We start from the raw sequence: 12,258 nt of genomic DNA, 5'->3' as shown, positions 1-12,258 counted from the left end.
TTGAGAGAAAGAGAACAGTGGAAAAAAAGGGAAGGAGCTGCTGTCTAGAAAAAGCAGTCTGTAAACGCAGCAAGGCGAGGCTTCTGCTCTCATAGTGAGAGCACTCGCTCTCAATGAACGCGGCTTGCGAGGGCGGGGGCGGCAAGCGGAGCGCTCAGAGGTTCAGCATTTAATAAACACCAGTGAGAATATGCTTTTAGTAAAAATAAGCTCTATATGCTCACCTGACGGAAGACGGCAGGGGATGAGCTGAAACAGGTCTGAAACTCTAGGACACTGAAGGCGGCTTGTGAGCAGTGCGATCAACTGAAGAAGAGCAGGTGCTGTTATATTCGCCAAACCGTTCTATAGTGTTCATATTTTTTTTCACCAATATGTAATATCTAAATCAAACTGTAATATCCATGATGTCCAAAACGTCAGTTTTTCATAAATGCAATATTTGTCTCTGAGATGGAATGAATAAAATCCTAAAGTACTTTCAATGTACTTTCAATTTAGAGTTAAATACAGAGTAAATGTATAAATGTGAAAATATATTTTCAGTTAACATTACATTTAACATAAGAAATAAACAAACTAATAGTTGCTAACGATATAAAAGTGACATTACACAGTTTAACCATACATATTTTACCTGTTTATATAGTCCGGTGTCCTGTCGTCGTCGGCGGCATTGAAGCATGTCAAAACCCAATAGAAAGTCATACAACTTTTTGGCATCCATTTCCCTTTTTAAACGCACAAACGTCCGCTCTGCTGTCAGCTGTCACACAGCTGTTAGGCCATGTAAAGGCGCTCGGCTCATTGTTGCCAAGTCTGAAATTTGGCTACTTTTACACTGTTGCCATGATTATGCTACTTTTGGTATGGTTTTGTTGTGCAGACCTGGCAACGCTGCACCTCAGTTAGACCTTCCTCCACTCCAAAGCCTCACCCCTTTCATGCACTTCGAAGGCTGCAGACCCTGAATTGGTACACAGCTTGCATGTTTTCCGATGCTGTGTTCGAAATCGCCCCCTATACCCTCATTCACTATTCCCTCCATTACTCCACTAATATAGTCCACTTGAAGGAGTGAATGAAACGAGTGAGTGAATTCAGACAGTGCACCGGAAGGGCTGCCGATTTCGCATAGTTTTTGCTGTTGTTTAATAATCTTTTGAAATGTAGCAAACTGGTAGCTCCAGTAGTAATGAATATTTATGTTGTACTAGCATGTTCAAACCTTTTAAACCATTTAATGATCAATTAAAAAGGAATTTATACCTGTATGATAATGCTGGACCAGAGCGGTTTGGAAAATGAATGGATGATTGATTCAGCTGCGGGCGCCATCTCCTGGCGAGACGCGGGAATTCATTCAGCGCGTGACTCTCACAGTGCATTATGGGTATTCTCTAGCCGTTGAGCGTGCATCGGTTGTACACTCTTTATTGCGGTGCATTGTGGGATTGAATGAGTGCACTCAACATCGTCCACTATGGTTTCGGACACCACTACAAATGGCTGTCCCCTCAAATAGTGCCCTATTTAAGGGTATAGTGGGCGATTTCAGACACAGCCTTAAAGTCTCCTTAATCAAACACTCTTGATTCAGATCATCAGCTCGTTAGTAGATATTCCAAGACCTGAAAGGATAAAGGAGAGATGCAAAATGTGTGGTGTTAGGGGGCCTCCAGGAATGTGGTTGGGAACCACTGCTCTAATAAATTGCATGTTATTTTGTTGTCAGTTTTTTTTCTGAATCGTGGGAGAATAGTGATCACTTTTTTTATTTTTATTGTGATTTTCAGTTTTTGCAGAATCTTGCAGCTCTAGTGCTACATGTTGGAGCACTGCCCATGATGCTGTCCACATACCATGAAACATTATTAATGTATCGCTTATGTTTATGTTTTAATATATAGTTTGACACCTGTGGTTGATAAGTGAGCGACACCTTGTGGTACCATCACAGATAACATTTTCTTTCACTGTTCCTTGCTGGTGGAATGATCTCCCTTAACCCTATCCGAACAGTCAAATCCCTGACAATTTTCAAGCAACAACTGAAAACTCATCTCCTCCATTAGCACTCCTGCTGACTTGTATAGTTCTTTCACTATTTATTTTATGTGACTTTTTTCTAGCTTGTACTATTCTGGACAATATTTGAATCTTTGTATTGCTAGTACTTTGCCTCCTTAAGGTGAATGTCTTGTATTCCTCATTTGTGAGTCGCCTTGGATTAAAGCATCTGATAAATGAATAATGTAAATGTACCAACTGATATTACTTACATTTACATTTATGCAGTTGGCAGATGTTTTTATTCAAAGCAAGATACATTGCTTTCCAAGTGTGCATTATATCAGTTCTTTCATTGCATGGGTATCAAACCCATGAAACTGCATGGTGTTGCTAGAACCATGCTCTAATGTTTGGGCTACAAGAACACTTTATATTGACAACTACTGGTGCCAGTGCAGCATCACACAAAAGTGTTTGGATAACCATGCTGTTATAAAAAAAAAAAAAAAAATTGCATTTATTCTACAACCAATAGATTTAGGTAGTAGTGAGTTAAATTTTTTTGACTGGTCAGGTTTTCTCAACATGGCAGCCACCATGATGGAGGACCACCCTTATGTAGAACAAAGTTTTTTTAAATGCAAATAATATGGTTGTAGTTTTTCTCATGCGAGCGAATATAATTAATTGCTATTGATTTCTGTAGGAGCAAGACTTGGAAGTGTAAAAATTTGCACCTATAATTCTGGTGGTAAATTCAAAATGAAAATGGTTTAAATTATACCCAAAGCTTGAACAGTGCATGACCTTACTCAATTGTAAAAATGACTTGTCAGTTTCATTCAACATTAATTTTTTTTTTTTCATCTCTCTATTTCCTCAGCTTTTATAAAGATGTTATATATTTTGAAAAGGAGAAGAAATCAGCCTTTCAGTTTTTGCTGAATTTGAGTGTTGCAGCATCACAATCTGCTGGGAAGGAATTCACCAAACTGTTAACATCTGTGTGCAGCTACACATCTTTCCCCTGTATTGAAAATCTGAATTATCATATTGGCCAATGTGATTTCCTGCTGGATCTCTGTTCACATGTGAAGGACTATGAGACTCAAACAGGCAGGAGTGTCCTTCCAGCATTACAGTCAATTTATCATTCAGCTCCTGCATTCTGGATCATAAACCTCTCAGAGAGAAAGAGCTCCATCCTCCTAGAAGTGCTGAAACTCCAAACAGAGAAGAAACCAGTAGAGCTGATAGACTGGACAGATGAAGAGAGTGAAGTGAGGGGATTCCTCCAGTGTCTGCCCTACATCTCAAAACTGAGGTTAGCATTTTATCTTTGGCTGTTCTATGTTTTCATTATTTATTGTTAACTGATGTTAGGTCCAAACTGTGAAATTGTTGCAAAATATGTTTGTGTAGATTTAGTCCACCAGAGAAGGAAAATTTTGAAGACTGGGAGAATAGAAAGAGACTGTTTGTACTGAATCACTGCATGCAAGCTGCTCTTTACCTAAAGGAAACCACAGGGAAAACAATGGAGGCACTACTCTCATATGTGAATTATGAGAAGTCTGATTTCTTGCTGGACATTTACTCAGTTATGATTGTATATGAGACTCAAACAGGCAGGAGTGTCCTTCCAGCGTTACAGCAAATTTATCAGTCAGCTCCTGCAGTCTGGTACATAGACATTTCAGAAGGAAAGAGCTCCATCCTCCTAGAAGTGCTGAAACTCCAAACAAAGAAGAAACCAGTAGAGCTGAAACGCTGGTCAGATGAAGAGGATGATATAAAGGGATTCCTTCAGTGTCTGCCCTACATCTCACAGCTGAGGTGAGGTTCTCTCTGACACAAATCAGCTATTTCTATTTGTTACGAACAGTCTAATTGGTGTCTCTGGCTCTTTATAACTGGTGTGGCATTATTATGGTCAGCAGCATCATGTCTATTCAGATTGAGGGAGCAAGTGCCCACTCACATTTATGAACCCAAATGAATTTTGAATGCATCTTACAAAGACAAAAAAATTGCCTAGATATTTTTATATTTGGTCATTAAGTTCCATGATTATTTTAGGAAGGTACTAGGGTTGTCACGATACCATAAATGTATCTTATGATACTATACCAGCTGAAGTATCACAATACCAAGTAGTATCATGATAGCTTGCAGTATTGTGTTCATTTATAATTCATATTAACAAAATGGACCAAATTTTCATAAATACATAGACAGGGGCGGATTAAGGTGGTCAGGGACCCCTAGGCTGCTCTTTGTTTGAGGCCTCCCTTAATCATCATGCTTTACTGGAAAAATGTATTTAGTGCCATAGTCCACATGCAAAAAGTAAGGTGAACTGGCATACACACACATTGAGACCACCAATACTACAGTGTTTCCTTTACATTCCTTCAAGTGGTGGACCACCACAGTAAGAAAGTTACCACCACATCACATAGATAAAATGAGAAATTTAAAACGGAATATATCATAATAATGAGCCTTTAATTGCCTATAATACATAGTCTAATCAGCACTCATAAAGCGCATGCATAAAGCTTGCCGCAGCGCACAGACAAACGTCATGATTATGATGATTATGAGTGCCGTGAAAAACAGCAAGAAGACTGTCTAAACATTTTAATAATTTATTGATAATGTTTTCTGTTTTCGGATGCAGAGATTAAGTCGACGATGCTGACTCGTCATCTCCGCAGTGGACGCGCCTGTTTCATACGGATTACACATTCTGAGAATATTTATTTTCCATTTGAATTGCTTCATTTAAAAATAGACAATCAAGCTTTCTATATATATGTTTCTCGTGTCTGTGAGGGAAGTATAGGCTACGATGAGTTTCGGTTCATGTTCGTTACATGCTCAAGTTCACTGACCAAGAAGACTGAAAGCCATCCTGATTGTTTTCATTATTTTACAAAAGCACAACGTTTTGCTGTTATTGTGAGTTTACAGAAATAAAAGTGGACCCTTTACTGTTTGTATTACTCTTATCTGTATGACCAAAATGACGGAGTATTTTAAGTTCAACGCAAGTGATCGCACCGGCACCTCCATGTCATGCAGTAAGCGTGCTCTTCACAAAAGCATTGATGTGCCTAATAATAGCGCACATTTATCTAGGACTAGGCTTATGGCAAGCATTAGAGCGACTTGTAAAGTTGCTACTACTTACATGTTTCAAGTGAGAAGCCATATTTGAGGTCGATGAATGATAGGCGAATGTTTGGATTTTCTGCCGTCAATGATCTCTCCCTCATGGACTGCGTGACTTTGCCACTTCCTGTCTTGATGTATCCAGTCAATTTAGGGATTTTTTTTTTCAGTATATCTTGGTCACGTTGTTCTTTTAACCTTTGTATTTTACGTTTTTGTGCTCCACTATCATACTTTCTTTCTGACATTTTGCCACTATGCCGTCTAGCAATAGCAGTGATGTAAATGAAAATGATTGACATGATTTGACCAGCAGCTGATTGGACAGATGTGACATTTGGGTCAAATCTGTCCAATCTATCCAATCACCTGCTTATTATTATTTTTTAATGTTTCTTATGGGCCAATGAGGGCGTTTTTGTTCACGCTGAAGTAAATTTAAAATAATAATAATAAAAAAAAATAGTCTGGCCAATCCTGGGCCCCTGCACACATGGGGCCCCTAGGCTGCAGCCTAGGCAAGCCTGTGCGTTAATCCGTGCCTGTACATAGATGTAAATGAAAACCACTAGACTATATTTTCTTCTGAATAACTATTGACTCTATTAACTAAAACCACCAGTAGGTGGTGGCAAGTCTTAATGATTTAGTCACTGAATCATTCATTCAAACGATTCGTTAAAAAACAGCTAATTCATTCAGGAATGAAGCAAGGAACTGTTTTTATAAATGGCTTGTTAAATCATTGGATCGGTCGCCCGAATCGGACAAAAATACAGATTTATTCAGAAACGAAACACCCGTGTGAAAACACCAATATTGACAATGTTGAGTCTGAACTGTCATTTAATAATAATTTTTTGTTTATTGAACTGCAGTATGAAATTATTCAAATTTGCAATTGTGCTGATATTCGGCTGTTGATTTTCAACTCTGACTGCAGGACAGTATGCATATTATAGCATATAAATTCATTTCTAATGTTAAAATCACAATATAAGTATTGAAATGATTGATAAACCGAGTGCAAATGCCGCTATGTTGATGAATGGAATTGAATTTGTCATCGCAAAGATGATTCTAGAAACAAACCATTAAATCAAGTCAAGTCACCTTTATTTATATAGTGCTTTTTACAATGCAGTTTGTGTCAAAGCAGCTTTACAGTGATAACTGGTAAATCATTTTGGCTGCACAGCAGCTCTTAAAGAAAATGGCATCATTGTCCAGCTTAAGTAAAATCAGTATTGATTAATTCGGTTGTAAAAATGAATAATTAGTTCATTTATCGATATATCAGCACTGGAGAAAACAGTGATGTCATTGTCCAGCTCAGTTCTGTTCGCATACAATGGTGTCAATGCATGCACGTCAAAAACATTCTTGAATATCAAGTGTCCCCAACTAAGCAAGCCAAAGGCGACAGCGGCAAGGAATCTAAACTCCATCAGGTGAGATCAGATGACAAACAGTTGATAAAAATTGAGAAAAAAAAAAAAACCTTGGGAGAAACCAGGCTCAGTCGGGGGGCCAGTTCTCTGGCCAACAGCGAACAGTGCATGATTATGATTCAGGCAGCGTTACAGGTCATAAGTCCGATTGGGATTGCAACAGTTAAAATATTTGGTCCAGTTCCATCTAGTTGAAGATCGTATTCATCACGCCGGTATGGGGTGGTTTGTTGAGGATCTGAGCCACTGGCTGTCGTGTCGGTGAGGCCTTCACAGTGGATGATCTAGTTGACACAATCTCTGCTGACACTTCAGGGCTGGCATTGTCGTCGTGTCTAGGCACAAGTCCTCCATCTGATCTGGATATGGTCCGGATCCGGATGACTACGGTAAACCTTGGGATAAACAGAGAGACTAATATTAGCATAGATGCCATTCTACTTCCGATGTAACGAGTACATCTGCTGTTATAGGAAGTGTTCCCGGTTCCGGCTGACCTAATTTATGCAGCCTAACAATCCTTTAACAGATTTGAAAATCTAAATTGATAATATGACATTACACCTGTTGTTCCACTTATCCAGTGACCAAATGACAAACTGATAGATACATTATTGTATATGGTGAATTCAGGGTGATTGCGGCACTTTTTGAACTGGAATCAGAAGTGTGTTTGATCTGAAGCGCTGGATAACAGCCAAAATGTGTAATTCATGTGATTTGTGCAGAATGAGTTTGGTGTGGGAGGTTGGGGGAATCAGTCCAAAATTTAAAAAAAATACACAATCCAAAAAAATAAAAGCAACACTTATCATTTAATGAGATGTGTATTGCACATCCATTTACATGTCAGCCTTTTGTGAAATGCCTTGACAAAGCTACAGAATACATGGAAGACTGAACCAATGCAGCACTAATAGAGACAGTAAAGACAATAATAATTAAAGCTGCAAGCAGCGAAGAAAGGGCCCTCACACCCGGGCTCACCGCCACCCGTTGGCTTTAGGAAAACAGTGAACAGTGGCGAGAAAATACAAGATAATTATGCAAAGTCATTTCAAAGTGGCACACTTCCGTAACTGAATATTGCCATGTAGATGACTTCAGGCCAGGACTATTATCAAACATGTGAAGTTTGGAGCAGATCGGACATTGTATGCCTGAGTTACAACAACTTCCTGTTTCATGGCGTTAATTGCATACATTAGCACTTAGCAGAGTGTTGCATGATTTAACGTGTTTCTAATATGTTTGGTACTTTGTGGCATATTGAAATGTGTTCGTGGGATTGAATTACAGTGTGAAGCATGCCATTTCCTGTTGCCAGCAGGTGGCGCTATGACTAAGTGAAAAATGGCATATAGATGTCTTCAGGCCAGGACTTTCATCACACATGTGAAGTTTGGGGCAGATCAGTCACTGTATGCTTGAGTTACAACAGCTTCCTCCATGGCAAAACATCAGACTTTGTCAGGCCACCACGGACACGCCCTTCAACGAAAACTCAAGATCTTTGCAAATTAACATCGCTAAGGCCTTAAGATTAGACTCCCCATATATGATGTGGTTCTGGTTAAATGTCTACGAGGAGTTAATCACAGTGTAAAACATGTCATTTCCTGTTGCCCGCAGGTGGCGCTATGACTGTCACTGAATAGTGGCATGTAGATGTCTTCAGGCTAGGACTCTAATAAAACATGTGAAGTTTGGGGCAGATCCAACATTGTATACCCAATTTACAAGAACTTCCTGTTTCATGGCGAAACATCAAACTTTGTCAGGCCACCACGGACACGCCCTTCAGGGAAAACTCTAGATCTTCGCAATTTAACGTCGCAAAGGCCTTTAGATTAGACTGACCAAATATGATGTTGATCTGATTAAAGCTCTAGGAGGAGTTTGTTAAAGTACAACGTCTGGATATGGCAAAAACCTGCCAAAATTTTGCAGAGAAAATTCAAAATATCTCACTTCCTCTTGGGTTTTCAGGTTTTGTACCAGGAGACTTTTTTGTAGGTATTGGGATGTTACATGTGTGTACCAAATTTCATACCTGTACGTGAAACGTAGCGTGAGGGGCACTCTGTTGAAATTTTGTAGGTGGCGCTATCGAGCCATTTTGCCACACCTAATTCTGAGATCCATAACAGACGTAAATTTTCACCACTTCTGATGTGTGTGCAAAGTTTCATGAGTTTTCGAGCATGTTTAGGCCCTCAAAAAAGCGATTCATTTGGGAGAAGAAGAATAATAAATGGAGCAATTCCAATAGGGTCCTCACACCATCGGTGCTCGGGCCCTAATAATAATAATAATAATCCTTAGGGGATCAAGAGTATAATAATAAACAGAGGAAATCCAATAGGGTCCTCGCACTTTGGTGCTCGGGCCCTAATAAACGGAGGAAATCCAATAGGGTCCTCGCACTTTGGTGCTCGGGCCCTAATAATAATAATAATAAGAAGAAGAAGAAGAAGAAGAAGAAGATGAAGAAGAAACAGAGTAAATTCAATAGGGCCCTCGCACCCGGGCTAACCGCCACCCGTTAGCCTTAGGAAAAGAGTGAATAGTGGGCGACATGCCTGTTAAGTGACTAAATACAGGAGAATTATAGCCAAGTCATTTCAAAGTGCCACACTTCCTGCTGCCAACAGGTGGTGCTTTGACTGTAAGTAAAAATTGCCATGTAGATGTATTTGGGGCAGATAAGACACTGTATGCTTGAGTTACAATAACTTCCTGTTTCATGGCGATAATAACATGCTTTAGCAGTCAGCTAGGTGTTGCTAGCATGATTTAGAATGTTTAGTAGTCAATTGCATATTTAAGTATGTTGCTAATAGTGCATCATATTGTTAAAAACGTCACTTCCTGTTGCCAGTAGGTGGCGCTATAACTATAACTGAATATTGTCATGTAGATGTCTTCAGGGAAGGACTCTTATCAAATGTGTGAAGTTTGGGGTAGATTGGACATTGCATGCCTGAGTTAAAGCAACTTCCTCTTACACTGTATTAATAGCATGCTTTAGCACTTAGCTAAGTGTTTTGCTAACATTTTTTATAGCATGTTACTAGCCTGTTTAGAACTTGCTGGCACATTTTAATATGCTTTCAGGAGACCATAACAGCGTTAAACATGTCACTTCCTGTTGACAGCAGGTGGCGCTATGACTATAACTGAATATGGGCATGGACATGTGTTCAGGACAGGACTTTTATCAAGTGTGTGAATTTTGGGGCAGATCGGACATTGTTTGCCTTAGTTACAGCAACTTCCTGTTTCATGGCGAAACACCAAACTTTGTCAGGCCGCCAGGGACATGCCCTTTTACAAAAACTCAAGATCTTCACAAGCACAAGCCTTATGATTACACAAACCAAATTTGAAGATGATCGGATTAAAATTGTAGGAGGAGTTCGTTAAAGTACGAGGCCTGAAAATGGCAAAAACTGCAAAAAAATCGCACAGGAAATTCAAAATAGCTGACTTCCTGTTGTGTTTAGGACTTAGCTCCAAGAGACTGGGACTGTACACGTACGTACCGAATTTCGTACATGTACGTCGAACGTAGCCCGAGGCGCACACCGTTGAATTTTTATAGGTGGCGCTATCGAGCCATTTTGCCCCACCCATTTCTGAAACCTATATCAGATGTCAATTTTCGCCAGTCCTGACGCGTGTGCAAAGTTTCGTGAGTTTTCGAGCATGTTTAGGCCCTCAAAAATGCGATTATGTTTGGAAAAGAATAATAATAATAATAATAATAAACGGAGGAAATCCAATAGGGTCCTCGCACTTTGGTGCTCGGGCCCTAATTAAAGCTGCAAGCAGCGATGAAAGGGCCCTCGCACCTGGGCTCACAGCCACCCGTTAGCATCAGGAAAACAGTGAACAGTGGGTGACATGCATGTAAGCGAGTGAATACAGGAGAATTATGGCCAAGTCATTTCAAGGTGCCACACTTCCTGAGTCACAACAGCTTCCTCTTTCATGGCGAAACATCAGACTTTGTCAGGCCGCCACAGACACGCCGTTCAGCAAAAACTCAAGATCTTTGATATTTATCATCGCTATGGTCTTAAGATTAGACTGACAACATATGATGTGCTTCTGTTTGAATCTCTATGAGGAGTTAATCACAGTGTAAAACATGTCATGTCCTGTTGCCGGCAGGTGGCACTATGACTGTAACTGAATATTGTCATGTAGATGTCTTCAGGCCAGGACTCTAATAAAACATGTGAAGTTTGGAGCAGATTGGACATTGTATGTCTGAATTACAACAGCTTTCTGTTTAATGGTGAAACATCGAACTTTGTCAGGCTGCCACGGACATGCCCTTCAGCAAAAACTCTAGATCTTCGCAATTTAACATCACAAAGGCCTTTAGATTAGACTGACCAAATATGATGTTAATCTGATTAAAGCTCTAGGAGTAGTTCGTTAAAGTGCAAAGTCTGGAAATGGCAAAAACCTGCCAAAATTTTGCAGAGAAAATTCAAAATATCTCACTTCCTCTTGGGTTTACAGATTTTGCACCAAGGGGCTTTTTTGTAGGTATTGGGCTGTTAAATCTGTCTACCGAATTTCATACCTGTGCGTGAAATGTAGCACGAAGGGCGCTAAATTGAAATTTTGTAGGTGGCGCTATCGAGCCATTTTGCCACACCTAATTCTGGAACCCATATCAGACGTATGTAGTGATTTTTACTCCATTCACCGGTGACGTAGTGATTTTTGATCACGTGTCACTTAAGGTGTGGTTATGAGTGTATCAGATGACCCCTCCCCCTTTTGTAATACGGGGCACCAGTTAAGAATACTATCTTAACAATTTAAGAACACTCCAAAAGAGCTGTTCAATAATTCAGAATTAACATAAACTAGAGGGAGTCGGTCAACTGATTTATCTGAAGGATTTGCGAGAGTCTGACCAACTAGTAGAGTCTTTGATCATCAACACAAGGAAGACACAGTTATAATAAAATCAATGAAATTTATTAACAATAGACATGCAAGAGTAACTACCACAACGATTAATAATGAAATAATGAATATGCACTTCTAAAAGTCAGTAAAATAATAATCAAAGGAAAATACTGAATTAAATCAAAGAAACAAATAAATGAAGTGAACACAGAATGGATAAATGCAATGCTGTTGAACTGAATGTAGAATGGAAGAGAACTGTATGGGAATGCTTCTTATGGAAGCCACCTAATGGCTCTGGTAAAATGGTGATAAATAATTGCTTATTTATCATTCAACAAATAATATCCCTATTATTTGTAACAATCTGACCTCAAGTAACTTATCTAAACAGGTTAGAAAAACATATGTTTTGTATGTTTTGCAAGTATAAACTAATGCCAAGGTCTCTAGAAAGAGGTTTGGTAAGATTATATTTACGTTCCACACAGTCGGGTGATCAATCCGGTAGCAGAGACGTCTTCCAGTGATGATGCAGGCTGCATGCAGTGGGAGAGCGCGGAGTTGCGATCCAGTAGTCGTGCCATGCTGGGCTGGAGGATGCTGAACTTCGGTTGCGCCAAGAGGGTCCTTTAGGATGGACTGGGCAGCTGGGTCAGATGAATCTTCACAAGTTCCTTTGCAG

At 39.6% G+C, this 12,258-nt stretch overlaps 1 protein-coding gene across 6 annotated transcripts in view; it reads left to right on the top strand.

The window, feature by feature from the left end:
• LOC127496077 (uncharacterized) overlaps positions 1-12,258 on the top strand; it is a 485,656-nt gene that overhangs the window by 361,925 nt on the left and 111,473 nt on the right. For 3 of the 6 annotated variants that reach the window (XM_051863678.1, XM_051863677.1, XM_051863676.1), the window contains 2 exons: positions 2,897-3,337; positions 3,436-3,849. The exons of the other annotated variants lie outside the window; for them this stretch is intronic. In XM_051863678.1, the coding sequence (XP_051719638.1) occupies positions 2,897-3,337; positions 3,436-3,849 (855 nt within the window). The remainder of the gene's footprint in view (positions 1-2,896; positions 3,338-3,435; positions 3,850-12,258) is intronic. 6 annotated transcript variants of the gene reach the window in all.

The sequence above is a fragment of the Ctenopharyngodon idella genome, chromosome 15 (assembly GCF_019924925.1).
Source record: "Ctenopharyngodon idella isolate HZGC_01 chromosome 15, HZGC01, whole genome shotgun sequence".
NCBI classification, from domain to species: domain Eukaryota; kingdom Metazoa; phylum Chordata; class Actinopteri; order Cypriniformes; family Xenocyprididae; genus Ctenopharyngodon; species Ctenopharyngodon idella.
Note: the sequence above shows the minus strand (reverse complement) of the source record. Positions and strands in the feature narration are given on the sequence as shown.